At 44.0% G+C, this 17601-nt stretch overlaps 1 protein-coding gene across 1 annotated transcript in view; it reads right to left on the bottom strand.

Moving 5' to 3' along the window:
- Window positions 1-17601, bottom strand: part of ABCA4 (ATP binding cassette subfamily A member 4) — a 502596-nt gene that overhangs the window by 222002 nt on the left and 262993 nt on the right. Inside the window, exons 19-21 of the mRNA XM_063941498.1 lie at window positions 17402-17587; window positions 13005-13182; window positions 8300-8431 (exon numbers count right to left, since the gene is read on the bottom strand). Of these exons, the coding sequence (XP_063797568.1) occupies window positions 8300-8431; window positions 13005-13182; window positions 17402-17587 (496 nt within the window). The remainder of the gene's footprint in view (window positions 1-8299; window positions 8432-13004; window positions 13183-17401; window positions 17588-17601) is intronic.

The raw sequence follows: 17601 nt of genomic DNA, 5'->3' as shown, positions 1-17601 counted from the left end.
CCTGTCACCACTGTCTCTCCCCATTATCCGGCCTCTGCCTGGCACCCACTGCTGCTCCCTGTTACCTGGCCTCTGCCTGTCCCTGTCACCCTTGCCTCTCCCCTTCCCCTTCTGCCTCTCCCTGTCACCCACTGCCTTTCCATGTCACTTGCTGCCTATCCCAGTCACCCTTTGCCTGTTACCCACTGCCTATACCTGTACCCCACTGCCTATCCCTGTCACCCGCTGCCTCTCCCTGTCACCCTCTGCCTATCCCTGCCATCTGCTGCCTCTCCTTGTCACCCACTGCCTCTGCCTGTCACACACACCCTTTCCCCATCAGCCACTAAATCTCCAAGTCACCAACTGCCATGTGTCATACTATCAACTTGGTGTGGGGCGGAGGAGGGGGGCCAAAAGCATTTTTTAGCACTTGGGCCCACCACTCACAAGTTCCGACACTGGATAAAGGGCCTAATTCAAGGTTGATTGCAAAAGCAGAATCTTTCTCTAATGGGCAAAACTATGTGCACTGCAGGGGGGGGAGGGGGCAGATATAACAGTGCAGAGAGAGTTAGATTTGGGTGGGTTATATTGTTTCTGTGCAGGGTAAATACTGGCTGCTTTATTTTTACACTGCAATTCAGATTTCAGTTTGAACACACCCCACCCACGTCTAACTCTCTCTGCTCATGTTATATCTGCCCCCCCCCTGCAGTGCATCATGGTTTTGCCTATTAGGGGAAGATTTTGCTTTTGCAATCAATCTTGAATTAGGTCCAAAGTGTAGTAGTTGGCCAAAGCATCCAATCAGCATCTAACTTCCATTTCAAATACTGTGCTAAATAAATGACAGATAGATGGTGATTGGATGTTTTAGCCAACTACTCCACCTTAACATATCTCTTCTGTGAAGACACCATAATACAGCCCAGTTATGCCTCTTTGGGCACCAGTGGAAATGCAATTGAAATGCGAGCACCTCTGCATCACTCATACTTACGTGAGCCCATTTATGGAGCTTGCGAAGCATGAAGACGCATACTGTAAGATATGCTGTGGTTGTTCAGCTCTGTGTCAGGCCCAATAGTGTCCAAAATTTTGTCACCCATGGCAAGACAGCAAAACTTTATTGTGCCGAGTGATCCCAGTCCCTCTTTACTTACGCCTTGCTGATTAGTCCAGCGCTGAAGGCATGGACTCGGTCACAATCACTGGGTCGGACATCAGCTAAAGATGGAAACGGCCGATGTGCATCTGATGAAATCTACACAAGCGTCGGATCTCAGATGCCTATAGTGGGTTTCCCAATACAAATCCCGGCAGCTGCAACATTTGCATATTCACGCATAGCCGCTACGTGCTGAATTACAGCTTTGAAAGCATTGCGTACATACCAACTAAACCCACATGAGGACCACCTACCTCTAGAATCACAGCTTTTCCCAACAGATGAACTACTGTAATATTTTCTACTGTTAACATCTCTTGAACATTATAGTTCTAGAAATAAAAATATAAAACCTTTTTTTTTTATTAAATCCTTGCTCCAAAAGGCTAAGGGGGACATTTACTAAGCAGTGAAAAGAGTAGAGACGTAAACCAGTGGAGAAGTTGCCCCATCAACCAATCAGCAGATCTGCATAATTTTATAGTATGCAAATTATATATGTTACTTCAGTGCTGATTGGTTGCCATGGGCAACTTCTCCACTGGCTCACTTCTCCGCTCTTATCATTGCTTAGTAAATGTCCCCCTAAGTTTACTAAAGTATATTTAGACTCTTTAGGTACCGGCTGACAGTTATTCTACAACTTACAGAGTTATCTATTCCAAAGTCTGATTTTAGGTACAGGAGCTTTCCTAACCATTAACCCAGCTCCAAAGGTTCTAATTTTTTCTCTCTCATTTTTCCTTGCAGAGCTTTTGCTCTTAAACACTTGAGTGACAAAAAAAGAAAATATTATTTCTGGCTACAAACCCTTTACTCCCACTCTTGTTTCACAGCATTTCCCCCAAATATTTCATGCATTTTTCACACTTTGCCATAAAGCCACAAGTTTATGCTAATAAAACCCAGTGTAAAAGGTCACTTATTGTGTCTTCTGGTCATGAGCCAGATATTTTTAAGTTCTGTAGATCAGCATGTAGTTATTTGACTTTAATACATCCTGACATCTGCTGAGTAGGTGTTTTCACACTACAGTATGGGATGCAGTAAAAATGCCACCTGTCGGGATCCCAGCGTTTATGAGACCGATGCGGAAATACCGACAGCTGGCATTTTACCAACAGACGGAAGACCAACACCCGCTCGTAATTCCCATTCGGTTGGTGGGTCCATGCCATCAACTGAGTGGGAATAGAACCTGTGGCGAGCTCACCACTGGGCCCGTAGCGTGGCGAGCGGACTCGCTGCCTCACCGCCGGGATTCTAGCAGACGGAATGCCATGGACGGTACACTGACAGCCGGCATCCCGTCTGCCGGTATATCATACCGCACCCACAGTACAACTACACCAAGATGCTGTGAAAAATCCCACTATAAATAATCCACTAAAGAACCTTAAAAAATAATCTTCTGGGATTTGAATCGAGTTGATAAAAGTGGGAATTTGGGTGAATGTCCCCAGAATCTGAAATTTCATCAGTAAAACACATAGGGGGATATGCAATTACCGGCGAATCACGGCAATTTTTCGCCCGTTTTTTAATTCGACACAATTCGACCGTCGAATTCCGGCAAGTGGGTGCCGGAATTCAACATATTCAATAAAAAACGGATTCGACAGTCCCGCTGTCGAAAAACGGCCGATTTGACGGATTTTGATCCGATTTAAAAAAAAAAAAACAGAAAAAAATTGCGTGGGGTACCCCCTCCAAAGCATAACCAGCCTCGGGCTCTTCGAGCCGGTCCTGGTTCTAAAAATCCGGGGGGGGGGGGGGGAATGACAGGGGATCCCCCGTATTTTTAAAACCAGCACCGGGCCTGGTGCTGGTGCAAAAAATACGGGGGACAAAAAGAGTAGGGGTCCCCCGTATTTTTTGCATCGGGCTCCACTAGCTGGACAGATAATGCCACAGCTGGGGGTCACTTTTATACAGCGCCCTGCAGCCGTGGCATTAAATATCCAACTAGTCACCCCTGGCCGGGGTACCCTGGGGGAGTGGGGACTCCTTCAATCAAGGGGTCCCCCCCCCAGCCACCCAAGGGCCAGGGGTGAAGCCCGAGGCTGTCCCCCCCATCCAAGGGCTGCGGATGGGGGGCTGATAGCCTTGAGAAAATTGAAAGAATATTGTTTTTTCCAGTAGTACTACAAGTCCCAGCAAGCCTCCCCCGCAAGCTGGTACTTGGAGAACCACAAGTACCAGCATGCTGGAGAAAAACGGGCCCGCTGGTACCTGTAGTTCTACTGAAAAAAAATACCCAAATAAAAACAGGACACGCACACCGTGAGAGTAAAACTTTATTTCACACATGTCGACACACACACATACTTACCTATTTTCACACGCCGACCTCTGTCCACTTGTCCAAGTAGAATCTACGTGTACCTGTGAATAAAATTATACTCACCTGATCCAGTGTCCGGATTATAATCCACAAACTTGGCAAAAAAAAACAAAAACGAACACCCGGACCAAACGGACTGAAAGGGGTCCCATGTTTACACATGGGACCCCCTTCCCCGAATGCAGAGAACCCCCGTGACTGCTGTCACAGAAAGGTCCCTTCAGCCAATCAGCGAGCGCAACGTCCTGGCACTCTGCTGATTGGCTATGCGCGTCTGAGCTGTCAGACAGCGCATCGCAAAGCCTCTCCATTATATTCAATGGTGGGAACTTTGCGGTCAGCGGTGAGGTCACCCGCGGTCAGCGGCTGACCGCGGGTAACCCCACCGCTGACCGCAAAGTTCCCACCATTGAAACTAATGGAGGGAGCTGTGCGATGCGCTGTCTGCCAGCAGACGCGCATACAACCAATCAGGAGAGTGCCACAAAGTAGCGCTTCCTGATTGGCTTAAGAGACCTTTCTGTGACAGCAGTCACGGGGGGGTCTCTGCATTCGGGGAAAGGGGTCCCATGTGTAAACATGGGACCCCTTTCAGTCCGTTTGGTCCGGGTGTTCGTTTTGTTGTTTTGCCAAGTACGAGGATTTTTTTAAAAGATATGGACACTGGATTGAGGTGAGTATAATTTTATTCACAGGTACACGTGGATTCTACTTGGACAAGTGGACAGAGGTCAGCGTGTGAACATAGGTAAGTATGTGTCGACATGTGTGAAATAAAGTTTTACTCTCACGGTGTGCGTGTCCTGTTTTTATTTGGGTATTTTTTTTCCAGTAGAACTACAGGTACCAGCGGGCCCGTTTTTCTCCAGCATGCTGGTACTTGTGGTTCTCCAAGTACCAGCTTGCGGGGGAGGCTTGCTGGGACTTGTAGTACTACTGGAAAAAACAATATTCTTTCAATTTTCTCAAGGCTATCAGCCCCCCATCCGCAGCCCTTGGATGGGGGGGGGACAGCCTCGGGCTTCACTCCTGGCCCTTGGGTGGCTGGGGGGGGGACCCCTTGATTGAAGGGGTCCCCACTCCCCCAGGGTACCCCAGCCAGGGGTGACTAGTTGGATATTTAATGCCACGGCCGCAGGGCGCTGTATAAAAGTGACCCCCGGCTGTGGCATTATCTGTCCAGCTAGTGTAGCCCAATGCTGGTGTAAAAAATACGGGGGACCCCTACTCTTTTTGTCCCCCGTATTTTTTGCACCAGGCGCAGAGCCCGGTGCTGGTTTTAAAAATACGGGGGATCCCCTGTCATTTCCCCCCCCAGATTTTTAGAACCAGGACCGGCTCGAAGAGCCCGAGGCTGGTTATGCTTAGGAGGGGGGACCCCACGCAATTTTTTTCCGGATTTTTACCATTCCATTTTTTTAAAAAAATAAAGAAAAAATATATATATATTTTTAAAAATATATAAATAATACTTGTGCCTCCAAAATAGACAAACCAAGTACCTAATCCCTTCTAATATAAATAGATAAACATGTTTTACATTTTTTTTTATTAGATTCCGCCACCAAAGTGTGGCAGATTGAAAATGACGAATTTACTGTCTAAAAGCACTGTTGTCGAATTTCCAAACTTCAATTGAATATACTTTTGGCGAATTGCCGCATTTGTACCATTGCAGAAATGTCGAATTTGACAAATGTCGAATTTCAAAAAGTCGAATTTGGAAAGTCCGTTTTTTTGACGGAAAGTACTGAATTGCATTGTCGATTTTTTTTTTTTTGGCGAAAATGTCCCGTTTTTCGACATTTTCGGGAATTCGACCGCAATTGCATATACCCCATAACCTTAAAATAAGAAAATCCAGCGAAGTTCCTTCCTTTTGTATGCATTACTCCTTATTTTAATGTTTTGTTAGGAGTACATCCATTTATTTGAATATGCTGTATTGCAAGTAAGCATTCATTTGTCAATGGGGGCTAAGCACTTTGGCATTTTTTAAATTGTTCGATAAAAACATAACATTGCGGGAGGGTTTTCATACTGCAATGCAGACAAGGAAGGCAGAGAGTTCTAAAGGAAATGACACCAGCATTTTTTAATGAAATATATTTTTGGGGATTTGTCAAATGCCAAGTTATGTGGACAGAGTGCCTCTGAAATGGTTGGTGAAGGCTCTCTATGACCACAATCTTCACTTATCTTTCCCCGCATCCCATAGAAATGTACAGGAAAATTAGTGCATTTTGTCTACTGCATTAAATGGTGATGTGCGTAGGTGATATCATGCTGACATTTGGTGGGACATCACCAAGAATTGAAATTTACTGCTTTATGTTTACATTGATTTAAAGGTCACTAACTTTATATTCTTTAAATTCTTATTCCAATGTACTGTAACTTACACATACTATTGTTGAGAAAGTCAAACACAAATATGTGCCTCTGTAATAGACTGTATGATCTGGCACAATCACCCTCCCCACTAGTCCCACTGTGGCACAATCCAGTTATTTTTTCTGTCATCTGTCCTTTAGCTTTCTCCCACTGGACCCACTCTCGGGTCTGCTTCCTTAATGATGATTTATTAGTTATGGGGGCTTTTCCATCGTTTTCCTCCCTTCAACAGAAATTATATCTTCCCACTTCTAATAATTTCTGCAAATTCTACATTTCTTTCTGTCCTCTAGGTCCCTAATCTCTGCACAACCGCTATACTTATTTGAACAATGTTGTCTTTGAGGTTCTTATTCCAAAAGTCTTATCTCTTCCCTTTACCATTCTGCCTTCACCCCACCTTCTCCCTCAATACAACTTCATGTGAGGCAGTGGGAGTCTGATCTGGCTGGGGATCTAGATGTAGACACTTGGTCTGATATACAGTATGGCTGGGTGCTGCTAAAACCTCCATATGTGCTTGTATTAAAGAGAATGTATATAAATGTTTAGTTGTTGGTACGTAGTACCTACCAGACTACATAGAATTTATCCTTCTTCATTCCCCCTCTATTGGAGAAATTGGCAGATGACAGGTTCCTTTATTTTTATTTGGTGGGATTGCATGTTCATGTGGTGATTCTGGTCTGATGTGCATGCTCTTCTCACCTGTCTTCTAGCCAGTGCTTGGAAATCCCCAAAAAACTACATCTACAGTATAAATGCTCTTTATCAGAAAATCTGTAACATATATGAAATGGAGTTAATGACTAGCGAGCTCTGAGGAACGTCATGGGTTCTCCATAAGGTATGGGATCTCTGGACGATTTGCCATGGTGCTCCCTACCTGCTGCTTTAGGCCCCTGCTCTCATGGGTTTGAGACTGAGGTTCAGTTCTGCTCCCCTGCTACTTTAAAATGAGAGGTTCTCCCCTACCCCCGGCCTGTTTTCTTCCTCTACTTCTCCTCTCTTTTTTTCAAAATCTCAGTTTTCTACAGTTTATTAGTTTATGCAGAGATGTGGGGATATTGGGGCTAATTCAGACCTGATCGTAGATATGCTAAATTTAGCACATCTACGATCAGTCACACTGACATGCAGGGAGACGCCCAGAACAGGGTTAGCCCGCCCTGTATGTCAGTCCCTGCCCTGTCGCACAAGTACAAAAGCATCGCACAGCAGAGATGCTTTTGTACTTCAGGAGTAGCTCCCAGCCAGCGCAGCTCCTGCGTGCTGGCAGGGAGCTACTTGTCGCTGCCCGGGTCGCAGTGGCTACATGTGACATCACGCAGCTGCCGCGGCTCACCCCCCCAATGGTCAGGGCATGCCTGCGTTGCCCGGACCGTGCCCCCTAAATGGCAGCTAAATGGCTCCGGCCCGCCCCCTACTGCCCAGTGACTGCCTCTGCCTGTCAATCAGGCATAAGCGAACGCGGGGCTACGACAGCCATCGGCTGTTTGCCATGCGCCGGCGCACTGCGGCACCAGCGCATGCGCAGTTCAGACCTGATCGCTGCTATGCAAAAATGCACAGCCCCATTGTCTTTCCTTTCTCTATGCATCTTTGCCTTCTGTATTAACCAGTGGCGGAACTATGTTAATAATGTGTAAAAAAGGGTGCGACAGCGTCCCCTTTTTTTTACACATTACGGCAGACAGCGTCCCCCTTTTTACACATTACGGCAGACAGCGTCCCCCTTTTTACACATTAAGAAAGAAAGAAAGAAAGGATATACTTACTGTCTCCGCTGGCTCAGGCTCCTCGGTGCTGGCAGATCCCGGGCAGGGGAGAAGAAGGAGGAAGGAGGGGGAAATCGGTAGCCGCAGCAGCGCAGTGTAATTGGTGGAGGCGCCGCTGCGGTACAAATTTGAAAAGGGGCGTGGTCTTGGGTAAAGTGGCGTGGCCCCTTTTCCTATACTTTCAATGGAAGTTTAGAGAGCCAAAAAATGGTACAGACCATAAAAAAGGTACTGTACCTGCCAAAAAGGTACAGTTGGAGGGTATGTAAGGTTTGATGCGTGCAAAATGCATTCGACTGGGTTTGCATTCTAGACATGCGCAGTGTGAAATTATGCAAAGTGCAATATACGCAATTTACCTGTGGTTATAGATAATTCTAACTACAGCATAGAGTACCTAACTGAAAGCAAGTCTGGTGTGCATAGAGAAATAGGCCAAAGCAAACTGTAATCCGCTACTCGTGTCCTTAAAGAATTGTAAGGAATCATTAGCATACCATAACATAGACCACACAATCTGCTTTCTAAGTATTCAGTATTTAACTTACATCAATGTATATTAGTTTAAAACATGACGTATCTTTTTTATGTTTACCTTTACATTTTATATACTAATATACCTTATATACTTACTGACGAAAGAGAACATTATGTTGAGGACACATGCCTAGACTTTGCCGGATGGATTCCATATGAGTCTGGATATCTCTGCCACGGATCCACACTGTGCCGGATGTAGGCGGGAATAAACCAGTTATGATAGACCTGTATGGAGAATTAGCAGTTAGCATCAGTGTTAAAACATAAATGCACCATATGCACATAAAATGACCTTGCAGGTATTATGCTTTTTCATTACTATACTGGAGATGTTTGGCTTTTTCATAACTATACTGGTTACTTATAGAAAAATGTACGTGACACATTTTAGTCTTCAAAAAGAACCCGCGTGCCTGTCCTATCTGTAGGTGCTGGCTTCCTTTGTGTTTGTGTAATGAATGTATACTACATATGATATTATTTCTTTTACAGTGCATTCTCTAGCTTATACAATATAAGTTGCCAGATTTGCAGAATTGACTTTACTCTAGGGCAGTGATGACTAACCTTTTTTTAGTTGCATACCCAAGTATCAGTGCACCATTGTTCAAAGACCCAATATCAACGTTGCTATTGTTCTAAGATCCCCAAAAAGGCAGTTACCAGGAGCCCAGTCTAAAAGCATACATGACAATCAGGATCCCAAATATAGATTCTAGGACCTCATATGAGGTCCTAAATTTCACATGCAAAGCTATTAATCACTCTACTGCCTCCAACATTTCCAATATAATTTCTGCTCCGGTCATCTCCTCTCACTCTCACATCCAAGACTTCTCCAGTGCAGTCCATCAACTCATTCCCTTACTAGTAGATTTTCTGACAGTCTCCGCACCCACCTACCCTCTCTCCAATTTCACCCTCCTGGTTACACCCCTCCCATGTAGACTATAAATCCGATCTGTCTCCTCTCAGCACTATTGCTGACAGCAGTGTGACCTGGCCCCTGTCTCTGTACTTCTCACAGATGTCTTTGATCCCGTCTGTTCACCTACTCAGTGGTTCAGGCTAACTGAGTGCTGTTTTCCATCCTATCCCCTCACCACTCCACACCCACCCTCATCCAACCTAACTGCAGCCCAACCATAATTCTACCCCTAACTGCAGCCTAACCCTGACAATGTCAACATTTTGAAAATGTTGATGTTATGTCAGTGCCAACATTATGGATGTCAACACATCATCTGTTGAAACCCTGCACATGTCAACATCCTGAATAGCGACACACATTATGGTGTCGACATTTTGATTGTTGATATCCCAACTGGAACCCCTCTAGATCACTTTACCACTTATCTTTCCTTTGGTTGTATAATTGTATTCTAGTTAACCTATTTATGTATAGTGCTACTTATCACCGGGCAGCAAACTTCTTGTGGTACCCTATAAATAAAAGATTATAATATATAATAATAGTGGTGGTAATGCTGGGTTACCCCTGCAAGACCACCCTCCCTCTGAAGGTATGAGGATGCTCTGAAGAGCCGCAGTGGACCCTGAGTAAAGTTTTAATGTGTATGTACCATCCGCTGTGCATTCTCAGAAGAGACTCTGAAAGTGTGGACTTGAATCACCAAGCTTTCTCCCAAATTTTGCTATTGAGTCTAACAATGTTGTGTGGCTGAACATGGAAAAAACCTCCCCTAGGGGGGGCAATTCAATTGTTTAATGGGGTACATTAATTGCATTTCCCCTGTTTATTTAAATCGAGCGATATGCAGTTGTTTGGACGCCCACTGTTTTATCATGCTGATCGCACCCAGAAGTGTCGTGCAAATGGCCTTATTCAGTATACGATCGCATACTGACAAATTTATGCCCAAAGCACACATGCAGGAGCAGTACTACGAGTGTGCAAGCAGTGAGATGCGAATGCCTCTGCCTGAATGACAGACTAAAGCTGTATTGCGGTAGCGTGGTGTCAGAAACGGTGGCAGGTTTGGACTGGCCGCGTGACATCACACAACAGGAAAATGGCAGCGGCCCGACTGCCTTCGAAGCCACTTCACTTATTTAGTGATGCAATCGCAATTGAATTGCAATTGCATCGTTGTCTGCAATTAGCATGCTGGGCAGCCTTGACCTGTGCTGGGCGGCCCCCAGCATACAACTGATAGCAGTTGCAGTTTTGCTATATCAGCAAAACAGCAACTGAAGCTGAATAAATCCCAAAATGTGGAAACCTGACTAAAGTGTTGCCCACAAAGTGAAAAGTTCCATTGGGGTGCCTAAATGGGACACTTTTCACACATTTCTGCTCACAGTTTGGGAATCTTTAAGCAGAAATGTCGATGGAAGGCACCCATTAAACAACTGAATCACCCCATTAAAGCAGTACAGGCAAATGAATGACAGACAACACCCCTCAGTACCTGTAAAGAGAGGTACTGTAACATGAAAGAATGTCTGATATACAAAATTAAACCAATATAGAGCCTGGTTCAGATGTGGTTGGAGTTGCTATCACTGCTCCTTATGTGGAAGCAGCAGCAATAGCATTAATAAGGTAATACAGCAGGAGGCGTCACGCCTCCTGCTGCATTACTGATCCAAACTGCGTCCAAGAACGCAGTATTGGATCTTCCCCAGAACCATCAGGTGGCTTGCGGCACCCATGGGGACGCGCAAGAAACCCGTCAAATTAAATGTTGTCAAACATTGTGGTAATAAAGATGTATACATAGTCATTTTACATCATTGACAGAACAATGGGACAGATGTATTAAGCCAGGAGAAGGGATAAAGAAGTGATAAAGCAGTGATAAGTGCAAAATGATAACTCACCGGCCAATCATTACAGATTTGAAAAATGACAGTTAGGAGGTGACTGGCTGGTGCATTATCACCTTGCGCTTATCACTGCTTTATCACTTCTCCGGGCTTAATACATCTGCCCCAATATGCCTAAAACACAGGTTCTCAAACATGATCATCAAGCAGCGGTGCAAGTGGGCGGGTACGGGTGGGTACGGCGTACCCTTAAGAATTTCACGCCAACGGGCCGTCACTGCTCGCCGACGCTCCCTCCCTCCCTCCGCTGCTCACCAGAGCCGCTGCTTGAGGGGAGGAGAGCGCAGCGTTCGCTCTCCTGCCCCTCACTGTCTTCCTTCAATTCAGCGCCGGCCCGTGAGCTAATCAGAGCTCGCAGACCACCAGCCAAGGCTGCCGGACTGCGAGCTTTGATTGGCAAACGGATGGTGCTTAAATGAAGGAAGACAGTGACACCCGCACTGACTGAGGGGCAGGAGAGGCGCAGGCTGCGCTCTCCTCCCCTCACACACACACACACACACACACAGGATCAAAACACCAGCAGCAGCAGCGGCGAGCAGCAGGGGAAGGGGGGCATGTATACCTGGCACTGGGGGCATATCTGGCGCTGGGGGGACATGTGTACCTGGCACTGGGGGGACATGTCTATCTGGCACTGGGGGCATATCTGGCACTGGGGGGACATGTGTATCTGGCACTGGGGGCATTTCTGTATCTGGCACTGGGGGCGCATTTCTGTATCTGGCACTGGGGGCGCATTTCTGTATCTGGCACTGGGGGTGCATTTCTGTATCTGGCACTGGGGGCGCATTTCTGTATCTGGCACTGGGGGGCAATGTATATCTGACACAGTGGGGGCATTTGTGTATCTGGCACTGGGGGGAAATGTATATCTGGCACTCTGGGGGCATTTGTGTATCTGGCACTGTGGGGCAATGTGTATCTGGCACTGTGAAGCAGTGTATATCTGGCACTCTGGGAGCATTTGTGTATCTGGCACTGTGGGGCAATGTGTATCTGGCACTGTGAAGCAGTGTATATCTGGCACTCTGGGAGCATTTGTGTATCTGGCACTGTGGGGCAATGTGTATCTAGCACTGTAGGGCAAGGTGTATCTGGCACTGTGAAGCAATGTATTTCTGGCACTGTGAAGCAATGTATTTCTGGCACTGTGAAACAATGTATTTCTGGCACTGTGAAGCAATGTATTTCTGGCACTGTGAAGCAATGTATTTCTGGCACTGTGAAGCAATGTATTTCTGGCACTGTGAAGCAATGTATTTCTGGCACTGTGAAGCAATGTATTTCTGGCACTGTGAAGCAATGTATTTCTGGCACTGTGAAGCAATGTATTTCTGGCACTGTGAAGCAATGTATTTCTGGCACTCTGGGGGCATTTGTGTATATGGCATTGTGGGGCAATGTGTATCTGGCACTCTGGGGACATTTGTGTATCTGGCATTGTGGGGCAATGTATATCTGGCACTCTGGGGACATTTGTGTATCTGGCACTGTGGGGCAAAGTGTATCTGGAACTGTGGGGCAAAGTGTATCTGGCACTATTGGGGTTATATGTGTATCTGCCCCTCCCCCATATGTGTATCATGCCCCCATTTCCATTGGCCACGCCCCATGTGGCATTTGGTCACACCCATTTTTGGCGCACGTGCCTACGCTGCGCGCACACAGTACCTATAAGACATTTTTTCTACTTACCACCACTGTCATCAAGGCACCCCAACAGTCTAGGTTTTAGGTATATAAATGGCTCAGCATAAATGGTTAAATCAAATTGACTGAGGTGCTGATTAAAGTCACCTGTGGCCAAGTATGGATAAACTTAAATGTGGACCGTTGGGGTGCCTTGAGAACCTGTGGCCTAAAAGCATCAGCTGAAAGAGACCTGAAGTAATGCCCATGCTTTGTGACTTTGATGCTCTAGTATTGAAGTTGAAGAATCACTTACAGTATTGTTGTTTTCCCAGCTCCATTGTGCCCTAAGAAAGCTGTAATCTGCCCTTCGTAAAATGTAATGTTCATCCTGTCCACGGCCGGCTTGTATGTGTTCTTGTAAATTTTTACCAGATCTTGAATATACACGCCTGGCACCATCCCTGGTGGTTCTGGTTCAAAAAATGGATTTCCTGAGAATGAAATATTAGAAGCATAAATATTCCATTTCCTACTCTTCATAAAGTTGCCTGACAGTAAGATGGGTATATAAAGATAAGTAAAATACTCCCCTGTATTGAACCACCCAGATTTCACTTCCTTTTTGTGGAAAGGACTCAAATTAGCACTTAATCCTACAGGTGGAGCACCTAGCCTCATTAACTAAAATAATGTAACATCTCAGGACCAAAGTTGTAATAATGGTAACAGAGGTTAATTTGTACATACATTTCCCAGGGACCACCTACCATGTTACAAAGTGTGAGATATTCTACTATTCTCTTTTGAGAAAAGGGATGATTTTAATACTTATATGTAAATATGTGTATAGCTGCTAAACTAGAACCTTTAATGAAGGATGATAATGATTGGGGGAAAAGATGTTGCCCTCATAACATGAAATACCTGGATGAAAGTTATAGAGTCAGAGTAAATAGAGACTCCATTTCAACATTAACTCAGAAAACTCATATGAAATGTATACGATAAGGAATTTGGTGTCTGCTAGACAATAAAATGTATGCAACCATTACACAATTATGTTGGCGAGATTGTGGTAAACATTCAGACTTATTTTACAAATGTTCAACCCCCGTGTGTTTATCAATTCCTAACCTCAATAGATATCTATATAAGAAAACATTTGTTGTCTCACATGCAGTAAAATGTATCCTTGCAAAGTTGTATGAAAACGGTCTATGGGCCTGATTCTGATTGAGAAGGAAAGCCCCCAAAAAATAATAAAAAATCAAGTAACTGTGCACTTGGGCAAAACCATGTTTTGGGAGAGGAGGGAGGGAACAGGCTTAGTGGTGGGGAAGTAGGACCAAAATGGGGGAGATGTGAATGAAAATGGAGGAATAGGATGGATGGGGAAGCAGAGGGGTAAAGAAAGCCAGAGATAAGATAGGGGAAGAAGAGATAGGGGGGAGGAGGAGGAGGAGGAGGAGAAAATGGGGAGGAGGATAGAGGTGGGAACAGGGGGCAGAATAAAGGATTAAGTAGACAGTGATGGGGGAAGTTGAAGAAAACATGGTCATGGTGTGGATGAGGTAAATAATATGCAGAGATCAAGGCAATCAAAAAGAATTCAGCTGCTGCAGGTGAAGAAGATGCTCTCATGAAATCACTCTGGATGTTTTGTTTGATATACACGGTCATGGACCGGTTCTCAGGTTGTTATAAACAATAGACTGATATCAAAGAATTATGGTGAAAATTTCCTTTGGCTTGCCAAGTATACCCTGATATTTTGCACTAAAATTGTATGATTGGATGTTAAATCTTTACACTGCTATATGGAGAAAACTCAATTATGCATCCTCGTATGGCTGATGAGTGTCTGACACAGATACTACTGTTTTGGAGCTCGATACTTTTTGACAGAAATATGGCTTTTTGGAGCACAAATGAATCCACCTTTAAATGAGCTCTTATAATTATAAGTATGCTTACAAAAAAATTATTTTATTTTGTGTATTAGGTAATATTTTGTACATAATATCTTTACAATGTGATATTAAACAAAAAATTGTTTCAAATACAGTACCTCTGCCCCAAGCATTCCCAACCATTATCTCATGACAGAGGTGAACTGTTCTGCTCTTTTTTAGCTGTACACTCCCAAGTGAGAACTTCCAGTGTAGTATATCAAATCATGACAAATCATATATAACAGTGGTGCACTTTTTTGTTAAGTTTTGTGAGTCTGTACAGGCAAAGTAAACAATAAACTAATACCAAAACCTGATAGTAATTCTAACACTTATGTAACCTATTAATTTCATTAAATTAACAGTTCAAAGAATGGAGGATTTTTTAAATCCCTCTGCAAAGTTTTTCCCTGTCTACAGAAACTAAAATAGTGAAGTAATATTAGAAGAAACTAGAATTGAACCTTTTAAGAAAAATCAAAATACCGATCAATGTCACTAGCTATTATGCTCTCGTCAAATGCTATACGCATGATGGACAAAGCACCTTCATTTTTGGCTTTGTACCCTCATAGTGATCTAACAGCCGATTGTCTATCATGCATTAATGAGCTGCTAGACTCCAGATAATGTACAAATTGAGGCCTGTCTGTATTTATTGTAAATACAGATGGTATCCTCTGATAAGAGGATGGTGCTTCTGTCAGGTTACCCACTTATTGCATTAGGAGCATACAGTGAGACAAGACTCCTGATCTCTATCGTCCAGTTACTGTTGTCTGAGCACTGAGGGTGAAGACATAAACCTCATTTTCAGTGTCGGACTGGGGCATGTAGGGCCCACTGGGAGGATGCAGTGGTAGGGGCCCATGTTTATGGGTGTGGCTAGTCTGCAGAGGGGGTGGGGTCTGCCATCTCATTGGTTTGACTAACCATTAGTGAGTGCAATGTCTGGGCCCCTTCATAAATATATACAGTAAATTCAGATGCTGCATGCATGATAATGTATCAGATTAATAACAGATTAATAGCTGACAGGCTATGTCCTGCATTTAACCTGCAGTATCCAGGCTGGGGGAGAGAGAGAGAGAGAGAGAGAGAGCAGATTCTGTCTTCCTGAAATCAACTATTATAACAGACCCTAAAGTTAGGGATGAAAGCAATGCTTCATGTGCAGATGACCAGACCAGAGTCTCTTTGAAAGAAATTCCTGTGCCCTCTGGGCTAAACCCCCTCCCCCTGCCTGTTGCTAGGCACCTACAATATGTAAAAATGGTGTATGTTTAGTGTCCAGTAGGGAGGTGGTTAAAAATCCCAAGAGTGGGGGCTGCTGCAGCTGTGGGCTATATCTGTCCCTCTCACTGGTACTGAGTGTGCATCTCTTGGGGAATATAGCTACACGCTGGAGATGACCATTGCATATTCTGTGAAATTCCTCACAACAGGTTTTCTGTTGTTTCATTTCTTTTCATTTGTTGGAGATTGTGCCATAATCTGTGTGTATTTTTAAAATATTCTTAATAATCTCTGTAACACCTTTTGTAACTAAAGCTCTGAAGTATTCTTGGAATGAAACTTAAAAAAATCTAGTTCTTATTTTCTGTGTTTCTTATAAACCAAAGGCCCGTGTGGCATGTTACCGATTTCTCAAAATATTAATAATTGTGTATGAAGGTAAGGGCTGAAGTTTGCCTTCAAATATAGTACTGTTCCTTCGGCTGGTGGCAGTGTACCGTGTTTGATTAATCCTGTGTGTCAAAAGTGACACCATAAAACAGGACTTCTTTCTGGATTTGAGAGACTTCATTTGGACAGTTCTGATTAGTGTTTATGCCTACCGTTGGACTGGTCAGGATTTCTCACAAGGAGGCAACTGCAAGGCTACGCTTACTACCTCTCTCTCGCTCACAGACGTCATGCTGTGTTCTGCAGAATGCCTTACCAGGAGAGAGCGCTACTGTATGCAGTACAGGTTGAGTATCCCTTATTCAAATTCCCACATTTTTGGGTCCCCTACTAAGATAACGACATATATATTATATAGTATGTGTGTGTATGTATATATATATATATATATATATATATATATATATATATATAGTGTGTGTGTGTGTGTGTGTGTGTGTGTATGTATATATATATATATATATATATATATATATATATATGTATACACACACACACACACACACACACACACACACACGAGATATATATATATATATATGTGTCATTATCTCAATAGGGGAACCAAAACTGTGGGATTTTGAATTTTGGATAGGGGGTACTCAACCTGTAATGGGGAAAAAGAAGAAAACAGCATCAGAAGTTTTCGGGAAAAAGTGACAGTTTATTTATGAAGAGGATAATGAAGTGACAATGTCATTGTGTGAGGCATCTTAAATTGTGTGAGAGCTCAATGCATAAACAGCAACTCTATTTATATCACAAAAATAAAGGTTTTAAGAATGGAGCCTCCCACGCAGTCCCTGCTGAAGCTGGGAACATGGAGAAGACCTGGACTGCAGTTATGCTCCAATGGTAATATGAACAGCCGGTGGCACTGATGGTAGCATACCCCATGTTCTGAACTTAGACCTAATACTAAGTTTTGGATTTTACCTAGGGACTGTAGTGGCTTCCTAGTAGAAGGGCTCCCTGCTAATCACAAAAGAAAAGGGAGGATTCTGGTTGATCATTGGCTCTACTACCAGGTGCCATTCTAAACACAAAATATTGTATTGCAATAAGCTTTTACCATACGGTATTTCATCCTTATCCTGTCTCTCCTTTTCCTCTTCATCCTTCTTTTGCTTCTCTTCTTTTTCCTTCTCTTTTTTAGCTTTATGTTTGCAAGTATCCTTGTCCTTACGTTTATTGTCACAGACAACTTTTTCTGCTGGCTCTTCTTTAATATCCACAAGCGGGCAATCAGGAGATTTATCTAAGGATATAAAG

The sequence above is a fragment of the Pseudophryne corroboree genome, chromosome 9, assembly GCF_028390025.1.
Source record: "Pseudophryne corroboree isolate aPseCor3 chromosome 9, aPseCor3.hap2, whole genome shotgun sequence".
Classification (NCBI taxonomy): domain Eukaryota; kingdom Metazoa; phylum Chordata; class Amphibia; order Anura; family Myobatrachidae; genus Pseudophryne; species Pseudophryne corroboree.
This window is presented reverse-complemented; position numbering and strand designations above follow the sequence as displayed.